Here is a 14,693-nt window from a genome sequence, read left to right as displayed (position 1 = left end):
GCAAAAAGTATAGTGGGGATTGAAAAACAAAAGCATTTGGTTCTTTAATCATGCCTAGGGAAACAATCATGACATGTTAATTCTTTGTAAGAATAACAGAATTGGCTGGATACAACTTGTCTCACCATTGCTAATATAAGCTAACTTGTTCAACTGGATTTCTTTGGTCATATCTATTAAGATAAAGAAAAGGACACACACTTACCTTCAAGAAACCTTGCTCAAGAATGAAGCCCAAGATCATTGGCACAGCAGTGAAGATACCAATTTGAAAGAGAAATTGTGTATTCAAAGCAGCACTCAGTGCAGTGTTCTTATTTATCCTGGCCCTTTCTTCAAGGATTTCACCAACACCAGACAGTGCCTGGAAAACATATTGCATTTGTGTTCATAAGTATAGAAATAAGTTCAGTAGTAAGTAATGAATGTACATAACTATAGTACTATACTAGCAGTGTCCTTGTATTGATAACTTCTATACACAACCTTTGTCTATTGCCAATAACATGTAAACATAAATTGCTAAATAAAACTTGTAAACTGAGAGATTGTTACAAATCAAAATAAGGAAAAATTCCATAAAATGACAAAACAACCCCACCTAAAATGTGAAAAAAAGTGAAATTAAACCATGTCCAACTCAAGACTAACCATAGACTTGAATCTGGCGTGAATAATAAACATTTGCCACTATAAAACTATGAAATTTTGAACAAAAGGGAAAGATAATCTTGAATAAAGCAGATAAACAACCATAAAAGTTTAACAAAATCCAACTTACCAAATATGCTTTCCCATATAGAAAGGCATATACAGTCAGCACTGTTAGCTGCAGGATGAAAAGGACAAAAAATCCTCAGATGAACAAAAGCTTAGATATAAATATATGTATGCTGATGATTCTAAAATTGTACTGAGGGAAATTTCCATGAGATGTGTTACAATGTCAGTGTTAATGTAATGCATGGCTTGCTTCTTCCTCTCATTCTGAATTGTAAACAAAACCAGTTTCCAGCTGCTATTGCTTCTTCACAAAACAACCATTACCACAAAGACTTCTTGCTCAATCAATAAAACCATGTAAGTTAAGGTCATTTTTATGTTTCCGTAGGTCTTCCTCTAGACTTGTTAAAGATATGATTTGTAAAGGGAATATTTGCAGCTGATAATTAGGGATTATACTCATTACTTGTCATTATGTTTCCCTATATTGTAATCTGTTTCTCTATAAATAAAGAACTATATGTGTGATACAAAACACAGTTACAGAAAATCCTTCTTTAAGCTCTTAAACTAAAATATCATTCATTTGCTTCATTTTGCTCAAAAAGAGCAAGTGTTGTTTTTCTTCATACAAAACAACCTCAAACAAGCTCCTGTCATCTTCTTCTCAATAAGCTACTCCATCTCAACATTATAATTTTTGCTACCCTTGTATTTTTTTTGGCAAATGTTGCCACTTCATTGCCCAAAATTCACCACTATAGAGTATCAATTCTAGGTAGATTTTCTACTTTTGTTGATAGGCACTGTGTTAATTCAAAGATAACTGAAGTTTTCTACATTTCATCCAACTGGCAATCGCCCCATCACATTGTGAGATTTGTTTATGGAGGCTCTAAGGACAGGGATGACTGATTTCATCAGTAACAAGGTAGGCAAGATGAATGACTATGCTCCAGCAGAAGGTTTGAGTGCAAAAAGAGTGTAAAAGGGTCCCATTGTCTGTTGTGTTGTGTTGCAGTCTAGGTGCACTAACATACTTATTCATTCAATAAACAAAAATAAATGACGCATAATTGGCATACCATGGTACAAAAGTAGTACCCAACTGTTGTAAAATAAAAAGACAGCATCCGGAAGAAATCAAAAAGCTGCCCAAGTCTGTATACATCACGACTGAGAACTTGTTCACCGTTACCACCAGAAACTTTTCCTTCAAATAGTGCAATCTGATTGAGCCCAACATCTCTTCCCTTTCCAACCTGTAAATTTAATATTAGAAAAGGATTTGTTGTAGAGGCATCATTAAACAACAAGTCTCACCTGAATATATTCATGATGTGTAATATTTCCTTGACGTAAGGTTGAATTGAATCCTGTGAATTAACAAGAATATAAAAAAAAGAGCAGAAGAGGGAAAAGCGAGGCAAAAAGAAAACACAATTTCAAACAGCAATAAAATAAGAGCTTAAGCCAAAGCTCATCAGGTGTCTGTCTTGACCCAAATCCTGACATCACTACTACAAAGAAAACTGTATTACATAACATAAATGAGTAAATAAGTTGTGAGAAGAGAGAAACAATTTTTTCCTGAGTTTGATTACCACTAAGCAGATTGATCTATTTATAATAATAATAATAATATTACAAAAATACCTAATAAATACTAATATTTTCAGAGAACAATTAAAATATCACAACTTCCTAAGATCTATCAAACTCAGCTAAAGACAATAACTAAGCTACTTAGAAGAGCTTCTTAAATTTGAGTTTGTCTCTAACTCAACCCTACAAAACCAACTTGTAAAGTGAGGGTTGTTCCCCACTTACATACTTTTAGTTTATAAGAGTTTTAGAGAGAAGATATTATTGCTAAACTATAAAAAACTTCGTACCCCATTGCCCAGAGGCTCTTCGCTATGCGAAGGTATGGGGGAGGGATGTTGTACGCAGCCTTACCCTTGCATATGCAAAGAGGCTGTTTCCGGATTCGAACCCATGACCAACAAGTCACCAAGGCACAACTTTACCGCTGCACCAGGGCTCGCCCTCATTATTGCTAAACTATGTTGAGGATAAAATGAATTCAACCCACTATGAACAGAATACATGTAGGAATATACACTAGATCCTAACTGTCAACTAACTGAAGTTAGTTGAGAGTACAGCTGTGAAACTCTAGTTGTCTAGATACAACTAACAGTTAGAAGCTAAGACTAATAACATCAGTAATACAAGAAAAAAGATAAACACTCCTATTGAGTAAGTATACTCTTATAAATTTGGTCATATCACTAATTGATGTGGGATTTCCAACAGAGCTGATCACCAAGAGAGGTGGGTAAAATAATTAAAATCTTGACAACCCCATTAGTGAAAATCCAAGATGCAACAAATGTTCAACCAATGGAAGGGAGAGGACATGAAAAAGAGCACTAATACCAATAACCCATTCCATCTTTTTTGAAAATGCTTCAGCTGAAAACCTTAAGGTGTGTTTGATTTGCATTTTCATTTTCTATTTTCATTTCCTATTTTCATTTTCTGAAAAATGTTTTCATTTTCAAAAAATTAGAATTATGAAAACATGTTTGGTTTGATTTCTTGTTTTCTGTTTTCAAGAAATAAAAACACTGAAAATGTGTTTTCAAAAGGAAATGTATTTTTAGATTTGCTTAAAATTACATTCCTTGCCACCGCGTTTTCATTTTACCCAAAATGAGGTTCCTGGTTTCAACTGAAAACGAGATTTTATTGTTTCCAGTTTTTGGTTCGTTTGAGAAAATATTTTCACTGAAAATGTTTTCAAGAATCCAACTAAACGCATTTCCATCACCATTGTCTATTTCCAGTGAAAATGAAATCAAAAAACAGCCAAACCAAACACCCCCTTATATTCTGCCTAATAAATAAAATACATCACTACCAGCAATGTATTTAAACTACTGCATTTTATTTGGTGTCGGAACATGCCTATAATCATCAAATATGTTCGCTAGAATAAATGTAACTGAAATATAATAATTATGGTCTGAAATGTTTATAAAATAATACTATAGCAAGAGGTTTTTAAAACAGTTAAATGGTAGGATTGGTAGCTAAATTACTTGATTGCGAATTTGCAGCATTTTGCCCCCCTGCACCAGAACAGCAAAATAACTATGCAGCAAAAGCAACAGCCATACCTGAATAGATATCTTCACTAATGTTGATAACACGGGAAGCCTTGCTGATACCACCACGGGTTATGTGGAATATTCTATCAAAAACATCAGGATGCCCATAGTGCATGCGGACCCTGAATAGAGCATCATTGTCATACTTAGTTTGAATCTTGACGAGAAATCATTATTTAATTTAAAATGGGCTTACTTCAATGGATTTGCTAAAACTCGCTGCCCCAAAGTCACAAAACTAGTTTCTTGATTGGACATAAATGATGCTAAAGATGAGACACTGCACACAGTAACAGAGACTTTACACAGCCACAAATGCAGCAAAACCAAGTCCGAAAAGGACACTATCAAAGGATGTAAGCAGCACATACCTGCCAGTGAAGACATGTTCTCTAACACCAAGTATAGTAGGAGGACGAAGCCCATGATCTGAATGAAATTCTTCAAGAAGGTTCCTCATCTTCAAAGCCTCCTCAAAATAGTTATCCTATAAGAAATTCTACTAGGCATTAAAACATAAAGCAACAGCATAGAACTTATACATTATCAAAAAATCATAAAATAGTAAATTTCCTACAAAGTATATATATATATATATATAATGAAGTGGATCAAAGCCATGAAGATAACATATAAATATATAATGCATCACATAAGACAGAATGGCTAACAAAATAGGAGGGGGCACAACAGGAGAATACAGCATGGGTCCTTACACAATCTATTATGATGAAATTAGTCAAAAACTTCACCTGATTCATGTCAATTGTTTGGACTGCATTTCCACGCGTAAATATAATTGCATGATTTTGATTCTCGGGCTTCCCTTCTCCCAATTTGGGATTTCCAGGTAATTTTACTGAGTATATCTCCTGCGACAACAAAAAACTTCAATAAAGGGAGGTAGCAAAAGTAAAAGAAAGCAACCTAAGCAATTATGGCAATCTAATTCAATAACAAAAGCTAGCAAAAGTAAAAGTAACAAATAGTTATTTTATTCCTATTGTAGATAATTCAGTTATTAGAATCTGTTACAACACATTACCATTCTACAGTATGCGAATGATACTATATTCTTTGGGGAGACATCTATGGAAAATATCAGGGTAATTAAAGTCATTCTGAGAGCATTTGAATTGGTATCCGGGCTTAAAATAAATTTTGCGAAGAGCAGTTTTGGAGCTATTGGAATGCCAGATTTGTGGAAGCACAATGCAGCAAATTACTTGAATTGTAGCTTGTTGACCATTCCTTTTGTCTATTTGGGGATACCTATAGGGGCAAACCCAAGGAAGTGTCAGTTGTGGGATCCAGTCATTCATAAATGTGAGAGGAAATTAGCAAAATGGAAACAGAGACACATATCTTTGGGGGGGAGAGTCACTCTTATTCAGTCAACCCTAACATCTGTTCCAATTTACTTTTTGTCTTTTTTCAGGGCTCCTAGAAGGGTGGTGGATAAGTTGGTTCGCATACAAAGAAGGTTTCTTTGGGGTGGAGGTGTGGATCAACACAAGATCGCTTGGGTCAAATGGGAATCGGTCTGCCTTCCAAAAGCCAAAGGAGGATTGGGAATCAAGGACATCAACACATTTAATATTGCACTGTTAGCTAAATGGAAGTGGAACTTATTCCATAACAGTGGAGAGCTGTGGGCAAGGATCTTGAATTCAAAGTATGCAGGTTGGAGAGGCCTGGATGATGCAACAAGTGATAACAAGGCTTCTCTATGGTGGATAGATCTCAGATTAGCTCTTCACCATCCATAGTTTGAGGCTGATTTACAGGGTGGGATAGCATGGAAGACGGGGCGTGGAGATAAAATTAAGTTTTGGGAGGACAAGTGGCTTCATGATGACACACCTTTACTAGCAAAATACCCTGGGTTGTATCTAATTTCATGCCAACAGAATCAGTTTATTCAGGAGATGGGAGCACAGGAGAACAATGGGTGGCAATGGAACTTTGAGTGGAGAAGACACTTATTCGACCGTGAGCTTGAGTCGGCTGTTTGTTTCCTAAACGATATAGCTACCAGCTGTATTCAACCTCAAACAAAGGACAGGTGGATATGGAAACCAGAACAAAGTGGACAATATTCAGTCAAAAGTGCTTATGATATGCTGAGACGAGATGATATGGAGGGAGTTGACGTGAAGGTGTTTCAGGATTTATGGAAGCTGCGGATCCCACCTAAAATAGCAGTTTTTGCATGGAGATTATTGGAAGAAAGATTGCAAACAAAGGCTAACTTGAGAAGGAGACAGCTGATGATCAATGACACATCATGCCCATTTTGTGGGATTTATGAGGAAAACGAAGCACACCTATTTTTTCTATGCGACAAGATTCTCCCTTTATGGTGGGAATCTATGTCGTGGGTGAACATCCAAGGAGCTTTCCTGCAGAATCCTAGGCAGCATTTCTCCCAACATGTCATTTGTTTGCCTAATCGGATTCGAGACAACAGATGGCAATGCTGGTGGTTGGCCCTCACATGGGCAGTGTGGAAACAGGAATAAAATTATCTTTTCAAATGAGACTTTTGACGGCAACAAGGTGATGGAGGATGCTATTTTTACACTCTGGACATGGATGAGGAGCTTTGAAGCACTTCCCTACAGCTATTGGTCGACTAACATTTCATCAGTTTTTGTAAATACAGCGGGGTAGAATTCATAGGAAATGGACTGTTAACAGATTTTGTACCCAGCTATTGGTTCCCTTTGGGACTGATCTTAGTCTGATGTTGGAACCATGTGGCTGGTAGTCTAAATATTTGTAATGATAGTACCACTGGTACTGATTAACTTGAAATGAAGGTGAGGAGGAGTCAAAACCTCACTTTCTCTCTCAGCTTTATTAGATTCAAAATGTTACATATATATAGGATACAAAAAAAAGAGAAGAGAGATGACAGTGACATCTCACTGCTGCCTTCTGAATAAGGCTTACAGATTAAGCTACCAAACAAAGCTAAAATACAAAAGAAATATTCAACATTCAACACTCCCCCTCAAGCTGGAGCATATAAATCATATGCACCAAGCTTGGAACATATAGTCTGAATTCTGGGTCCTCTTAGGGACTTAGTCAAAATATCTGCTGGCTGGTCATTAGAACCAATGAACTCAGTGACAATCTCCTTGGACAGAAGCTTCTCTCGAATGAAATGACAATCAATCTCTATATGCTTAGTCCTTTCATGAAAGACTGGGTTTGAGGCAATATGAAGAGCAACCTGATTATCACAATACAACTTCATTTGCAACTCTTCACAAAACCTCAATTCTTGCAGAAATTGTTTAATCCACATGAGTTCACAAGTAACCATAGCCATCGATCGATATTCAGCTTCTGCACTAGACCGAGCTACAACCGTCTGTTTCTTGCTTTTCCAAGAAATAAGATTTCCTCCAATGAAGACACAATAGCCTGATGTAGACCTCCTATCCATGGGACAGCCAGCCCAATCAGCATCACAATATCCTGATAATTGCGTATTACCTTTGTCTTCATACAACAACCCTTGTCCAGGAGCTCTCTTAATATACCTCAAAATACGCATGACAGCATTCCAATGGTCCAAATGAGGATTTTGCATAAATTGGCTAACCACTCCCACAGCAAAGGAGATATCAGGTCTAGTGATGGTAAGGTAAATGAGTTTTCCCACAAGCCTCCTATATCTCTCGGGGTCAGGATAAACTTCACTTTGATCTGCCATGAGCTTCAAATTAGGATCCATAGGACTTTCAACAGGTCTACAATTTTGCATACCTGTTTCTTCTAAAATATCAAGGGCATACTTCCTCTGAGAGATCACAACACCATCTCCTGATTGAGCCACTTCAATACCAAGGAAATACTTCAAAGATCCCAAATCTTTGGTCTGAAAATGACTGAATAAATGCTCTTTTAGCTGGCTGATCTTAGTAGCATCATTCCCTGTAATCACTATATCATCAACATAGACCATTAGATAAACACATTTTCCAGGAGATGTATGACAATAAAATACAGAGTGATCAGCTTCACTTCGTTTCAGTCCAAACATGTGAACAACATGACTAAATTTACCAAACCAAGCACGAGGAGATTGCTTCAACCCATAGAGAGATCGATGAAGCTTACACACAAGGCCATACTCCCCCTGAGCAACAAACCCAGGTGGTTGCTCCATATAAATATCCTCCTCAAGATCACCGTGGAGAAAGGCATTCTTAATATCAAGCTGATGGAGGGGCCAGTGACGAATAACAGCCATAGCAAGAAACAGACGAACAGTGGTGAGTTTGGCGACAGGAGAGAAAGTATCACAGTAATCAATGCCATATACCTGTGTGTAGCCTTTAGCTACCAAACGAGCCTTAAGCCGATCAACCTCACCAGTGGGCCCAACTTTAACAGTGTAGACCCACCTACAACCCACAGGGGTCTTACCAGGGGGAAGAGGAACAAGCTCCCAAGTGCCATTATTTTCAAGGGCCTGCATTTCATCAATCATAGCCTGTCTCCAGCCAGGATGATCAAGTGCCTCACGGACAGTGGAAGGGATGGCAAGGGAAGACAATGAACAAATAAAGGAACTGTATGAAGGAGACAAACGGTGATAGCTTAAGAAATTATAAATAGGATGAGGATTACGAGTAGAACGAGTACCTTTTCTGATGGCAATGGGCCAATGTGAATCAGAATGAGGAGAAGAAGTGGAAGGAGAGGGCGGATCCATGAGTGGAGGACTGGTTGAAGAAGGACGAGAATCACTAGGAGAGGCTTCAGGTACTGGAGATCCAATATGCCTTGTCCTGTGTTGATCTGTAGTCAGAGGTGGTAAGATGACTTCAGGTGAATTTGGTGAGGGAGATGGAACAATACTGACATTTTGGCCTGAGTTATCTAGGGGATAAGGAGAAGGAATAGGAAGAACTTCCTGAAGAGATGAAGAATGGTCCATGGAGGGTGAAAAGAAAGGTGTGTCTTCAAAGAAGGTTACATCTGCAGACATGTAGTATCGTCTCATGGTTGGAGAGTAACATTTGTAACCCTTTTGAAGACGAGAATAACCCAGGAAGACACATTTGACTGACCTAGCAGAGAGTTTATCTAAACCAGGAGACAAATCATGAACAAAACAGGTACAACCAAACACTTTAGGAGAGACATGAAATAAAGGATCATGAGGAAAGACAAGTGAGTGAGGAATTTGGTTTTCAAGAGAAGAAGAAGGCATCCGATTTATTAGGAAACAAGCAGTAAGCACCGCATCTCCCCAATGATGTATCGGAACATTCGAATTTAGCATTAGGGAGCGTGCAGTTTCAAGAAGATGACGATTCTTCCTTTCTGCAATACCATTTTGTTGTGGTGTGTGAGGACATGTGGATTGATGTAGAATACCTTTGGAAGACAGAAAAGAAGAAAGATCATGAGAGAAATACTCTTTAGCATTATCACTTCTGAAAATTTTAATTGTTTTTCCAAATTGATTCTCAATTTCATTGTAGAATGACACAAATATAGGCAAAAGTTCAGATCTGTCTTTCATTAAATAAACCCAAGTACATCTAGAGAATTCATCAATGAAGGTTACAAAATATCGAAAACCAAAAGATGTAACACGACTTGGTCCCCAAATATCAGAATGAATGGTAGAGAAAGCCGAGTTACATCTTTGTACAGTTTGAGGAAATGACGACCTGACATGTTTTCCTAGTTGACAAGACTCACAATCTAAGACTCGAAGATTCTTAAGACTAGGGACCATCATCTTCAATTTTGATAAACTTGGGTGTCCTAGACGATCATGCAAAAGTTTGGGTTTTGAGATTGCAAAACAAGACCCAGGTGGACTGGATTCCAAATAGTAAAGTCCTCGTGATTCATGTCCTTCTCCAATCAGTCGCCCCGTCCCATGTTCCTGAATAACAAAAGAATTAGCAGTAAAGGTTACTGAACAATTTAACGAACGAGTTAATTGACTTAGTGAGATTAAATTATAGGGACACTGTGGAAGGAATAAAACAGAGTTTAATTTCAAGGAAGGAGACAATGAAACTTGACCACTTCCTTGAGACGCAACCTTGGAGCCATTAGCTACAGTGACGAGGTGAGGAATTTTTGGTAAGGAAAAGGATGAAAAGGAAGACTTATTACCAGAAATATGGTCAGAGGCACCTGAGTCGAGTATCCAAGGACTAGGACCTTCAATTGATTGAGAGATACAAGCTGTTGAAAAACATGGTACAGATGAGGATTGAGCTTGGTTGCTGGGTCTCTCGGATTTGAGCTTCAAATACTCCTGATACTCCTCATCAGAGAACTTAGACTCTGCTTTCTCTGATCTAGAAACCTGTGCAACCTTGTCAGGAAACCCATGCAACGAATAACAATTCTCTTGGGTGTGATCCATCCTCTTGCAGTAGGTGCAATGAGGACGTCCACCCCTTCCATTGCGGCCTCCTCTGCTGTTGCGACCGCCTCCTCTACCACGTGATGCAACCATTGCTGACGTCTCCACACTATCAGTAGGATTTTCATCCTTCGATAAGTGAGGCACACGGAGAAGCCTAGTGATGAGAGAATCCATGGATGGAACCTGATCCCCAGCGAGTACTTGATCACGAACATGATCAAAGTCTGAGTGTAAGCTTCTCAGGATAAGGACCATGTAAAACTTGTCCAGTTTCTTGTTCACTTCTTCTAATGAATCAGCCACAAGAAACTTTCTCAGCTCTTCCACGGCAGCCCGAGCCTTACCCACATGAGCAATCATGTCATGGCTGGTTTGCTTGAGGGCTGTAACCTTCATGGTTGCATCAAATAAGCTCTGAATATCATTGGCAAAAATTTCTTGAGCCTTCTTCCAAAAAGAACGACACGTTTTAAATGATCTAAGGATATCCAAAATATCCGGTTCAACTGATTGCCATAACACAGCACACAATTGATAATCAAGCTTCTCCCATTCGGCTCTTTTGTCACTTGAAACAGAATCGGAAGCTTTCTCCAAGTGGTCGTGGTGTCCTTGACCAAGAAACCAAAGTTCTACGGAAGCAGACCATGAGGGGTAATTTTTCCAGTTGAGTTTAGCAGTTGTGATGGTTGGAGTCCCGGAGAAGGAGAAAACAGGTCCAGGGGAAGCCATTTTGAGCCACAAGGTGAAACCCTAAGGGAGCAAAAAGGTGGAGAGAATAGGGCTGTAGCGTTCCAGGTGACGAAACGTGAAACTGGGGGCTGGAACGGACTCAGGAGAAGCCGACCAAGAGAACGGCGGAGGCGCGGCGCGATTCCGGCGCCGGGACGGCGGCGCGTGGACTGCACGCGCCGGAGGACGCGCGGGACGGTGGCGGCGCGTGGCTGCTCCGTTGCCGACGCGAGTTGGCCGGCTGGCTCGCGCTTCCCAAGGCGAGCCTAACCCTGGCTTCGCCGGAGAAATGGCCGCCGGAAAGTGGCGGCGGCGGCGGCAGACGGCGGCGGTGGCGGCGGACGGCGGCGGCGGCGGGCGACGACGGATGACACCTGCTCTGATGCCAACTTGAAATGAAGGTGAGGAGGAGTCAAAACCTCACTTTCTCTCTCAGCTTTATTAGATTCAAAATGTTACATATATATAGGATACAAAAAAAAGAGAAGAGAGATGACAGTGACATCTCACTGCTGCCTTCTGAATAAGGCTTACAGATTAAGCTACCAAACAAAGCTAAAATACAAAAGAAATATTCAACATTCAACACTGATTATATTTAAAATATATTATTTTGGCCGACCAAAAAAAAAACATTAACAGCTAAGTTTTTCAACCAGACTTAAGAAGAACCCTATGTCCTGAATCATAACTAAAGTATACATACAAAAAGTAGAAAATGCTTCTGTATATACAAAAAGTGTAGAAGAATAGCACCTTGTCTTTCCCATTGATATCAGCTTTCACAAGCTTTGAGTAGTATTCTGTGTTCACTTTTCCCTCTTTTAAAGTTTCAACAACATCAATGAAAGCGACCCGAAGAGCTTCATTTCTAAAATCATAAATAATCGGGAAAAACAAAAGGATGCAACTATAAACTTAAGCATTCAATAACCAAGAAAATCAATTAATTAGCAAAGAGAAAAAACATAAGTGAACCCACCTTTGCATAAGTAAAGCAATATCAGCAGCCTCAGGCTTTTGCTCTTCTTTCTGCTTACCATAAATTTGACATGTCACAACATAAGTGAACTTAAGATCTGCCTGGGCACGTGCCTCAGGGGATAATTCAAAGCCATGCGTATTAGTTACTTCATCACAACCTATTGCAGCCTCCAAATCTATATTACAGGGGAAAAAATTACAAACATAGTAACATACTAACATAAGGAAAACCATGGAGTTCTTTGTCCTTACCTCCAGCAGTTGTCCTCTCCAAATAGGTCTGAAGCATAAGAGCTTTCCTATAATACATCATCCCCCGAACTGTGCATTTCAGACAACAAAGAACAGCAAATGTAGTAAATATTTTGCAGTAGATATCTTCTTTGATATTATAAGATTTAGACAAATATCTCATTATGTATCCATTTCCTTTTTTTGTTATTTCCCTTAATAGGGTTAGTCATTTTAGCCAACAAAATTGTGATTGGTGCTTGTATTAAAAATATACTGAAATACAAAAGTTCCTTTACTTTCAAGTGAAACTTTCAGAGGGCTTTTTTGTCATGTTCAATATTATCATTCCAACAATTGGATATTAGCATGTGTCTTGTCTATGTTTCCTACCTAGCTAACAATAAGTAGCAATCCTCTCCATCAACACCACTAAAATAAAATATTTCATTTTAAGGACATAATCTGTTTGGACTAATTTCTCAGTTCTTATTCATCATGCTTGCTATAACCATGACAACTGTGGGATACTCATATACAATGAAGCCAGAAAACGCAGTGCCATTAAACTCTATTGAGCAACCTTTGATATTTCCTAACAATGGAAGCAGCTCAATCTCAATCTAAACTAGGTATTTGAGCCCCTATGACCAATTGATTCAGTCCTTGAAATCCCCACTCTTCATAATCATGTAAATTTCAGCATAGTTCATTTTCCAAACCTAAAGGGCTTTTAAAGTTTTTTACAATGATCTTGGGACAAATAATGGAGAATGTAGCTGTATAAGCTTGCCAAAATAAGAGAAACGAAAACATGAGATCTAGAGCAAGATATTAAGGATTAAGGAGAGATTGAGATATCAAAGAGAGATGGGAGAAATTTTTTTTAAATCTTTTCAATCATGGACAAGAATTGACTTACAATATGGAGGGCATAGAAACCTAAGCAAACAAACAAAATTGGCATACTATTGTACAATTCGAGTTATACACAGTGGGGAATGCATACAAGATGCTGATGAAAGACCACACTGATGAAAATCAGGATGGTGCTTTTAATGTGTTATGGAAGGTAAAGGCCCCTAGTAAAGCTTCTTTCTTCGTGTGGAGACTAATCAGGGATAGACTGCCAACTAAAGTAAATTTGCGTAGGAGAAATGTGGAAATAAATGATCCAACCTGTCCATTCTGCACAAATCAAGAAGAGGATGCAGCACGCCTTTTTTTTAGCTGTAACAAAATTTTACCACTTTGGTGGGAATCATTATCATGGACAAATATTTCACGAGTATTCCCACAAAACCCGAGACAGCACTTCCTCCAGCATGTGTTAGGGAGGGATAATGGCATCAGAGGTCAGAACTGGCAGTGCTGGTGGGTCTCTTTGACATGGAGCATTTGGCAGCATCGAAATAGGATTGTTTTTACAGATGAAACTTTTAATGCGAGTAAGCTGTTGGAGGATGCTATCTTCCTATGCTGGACATGGCTAAAAACTTTGGATAAAGGTTTCAATACACCTCTTCATCAATGGTCCAGTAATATGAGGGAGGCTTTTTGTGATTAGGGAGGGATAATTATATAAGTGTCGGTAACAGTGGGCCAGGTTTACTGTCAGAATTATGGTTTCTTAATTCATGCTGTATAACTTGTATTAGGGCACCATATTTCTGCTCAATTTGGCACCCAAGTGTAATTTTCACAGTACAACTTGTACTGATTTATATATAATACAATATTACTTTTGCTGATTAAAAAAAAAAGAGGATGGATGTATCCTACTGAAATTTTGAAATGTGTAGGACAACAAGGTATCGCTTGGATCACTAAGCTATTTAATAAGATTTTGTGATGTGAGAAAATGTATCTAAGCAGAGCAACACTTGGTACCTACATTCAACAACAAGGGAAATGTATAAAATTGTGTTAAGTGTAAACTACAAAGGGAAAAAAATATGAACTACACTATGAAATTATGGGAAAAAGTGATTGAACATAGATAAGAGACAATGAGCCACACCATGGACCAGCCGATCCACCCCCTGGAAATCGGAATCAGTCCATTGGTCAATTGGAGCCAACTTATCAAACTGGTAATTAATTTCCAGGACTAGGTACAAATCATCAAAGGCTGTCATGGTTAGATATGGTCAGCTAAGGCTTAATCTTACCCAAATGCATAAGTTATGTCATTGGGACATGAATTTGGGTTTTAAGTTGTTATCCTTGCTTTTTGTCCATGGCTTTTGCCATCGCTAAATATCACCCATTATTTATCACGCAAATTCTTTGGAATATTACATTCTAAATTGTATTATACTAATATTAATGAATATTTATTTTTACTAATAAGATTTACATAATTTATACATCAATTCAACATTTCCCAATAATATTTTACCAACCAGGCATCCACTGTATATAATATGATC

The 14,693-nt window shown here is 38.4% G+C and overlaps 1 protein-coding gene across 3 annotated transcripts in view; it reads right to left on the bottom strand.

The window, feature by feature from the left end:
• LOC114403203 (callose synthase 9-like) overlaps window positions 1-14,693 on the bottom strand; it is a 63,724-nt gene that overhangs the window by 7,974 nt on the left and 41,057 nt on the right. For all 3 annotated transcript variants that reach the window (XM_028366006.1, XM_028366005.1, XM_028366007.1), the window contains exons 35-45: window positions 12,283-12,351; window positions 12,029-12,206; window positions 11,803-11,917; window positions 4,652-4,771; window positions 4,271-4,386; window positions 4,096-4,179; window positions 3,909-4,021; window positions 2,047-2,099; window positions 1,809-1,985; window positions 782-829; window positions 206-364 (exon numbers count right to left, since the gene is read on the bottom strand). In XM_028366006.1, coding sequence (XP_028221807.1) covers window positions 206-364; window positions 782-829; window positions 1,809-1,985; window positions 2,047-2,099; window positions 3,909-4,021; window positions 4,096-4,179; window positions 4,271-4,386; window positions 4,652-4,771; window positions 11,803-11,917; window positions 12,029-12,206; window positions 12,283-12,351 — 1,232 coding nt within the window. The remainder of the gene's footprint in view (window positions 1-205; window positions 365-781; window positions 830-1,808; window positions 1,986-2,046; window positions 2,100-3,908; window positions 4,022-4,095; window positions 4,180-4,270; window positions 4,387-4,651; window positions 4,772-11,802; window positions 11,918-12,028; window positions 12,207-12,282; window positions 12,352-14,693) is intronic.

This window comes from Glycine soja, chromosome 20, assembly GCF_004193775.1.
Source record: "Glycine soja cultivar W05 chromosome 20, ASM419377v2, whole genome shotgun sequence".
Taxonomy (NCBI): domain Eukaryota; kingdom Viridiplantae; phylum Streptophyta; class Magnoliopsida; order Fabales; family Fabaceae; genus Glycine; species Glycine soja.
The sequence above is the reverse complement of the archived record's forward strand: the minus strand, read 5'-3'. Positions and strand labels throughout refer to the sequence as shown.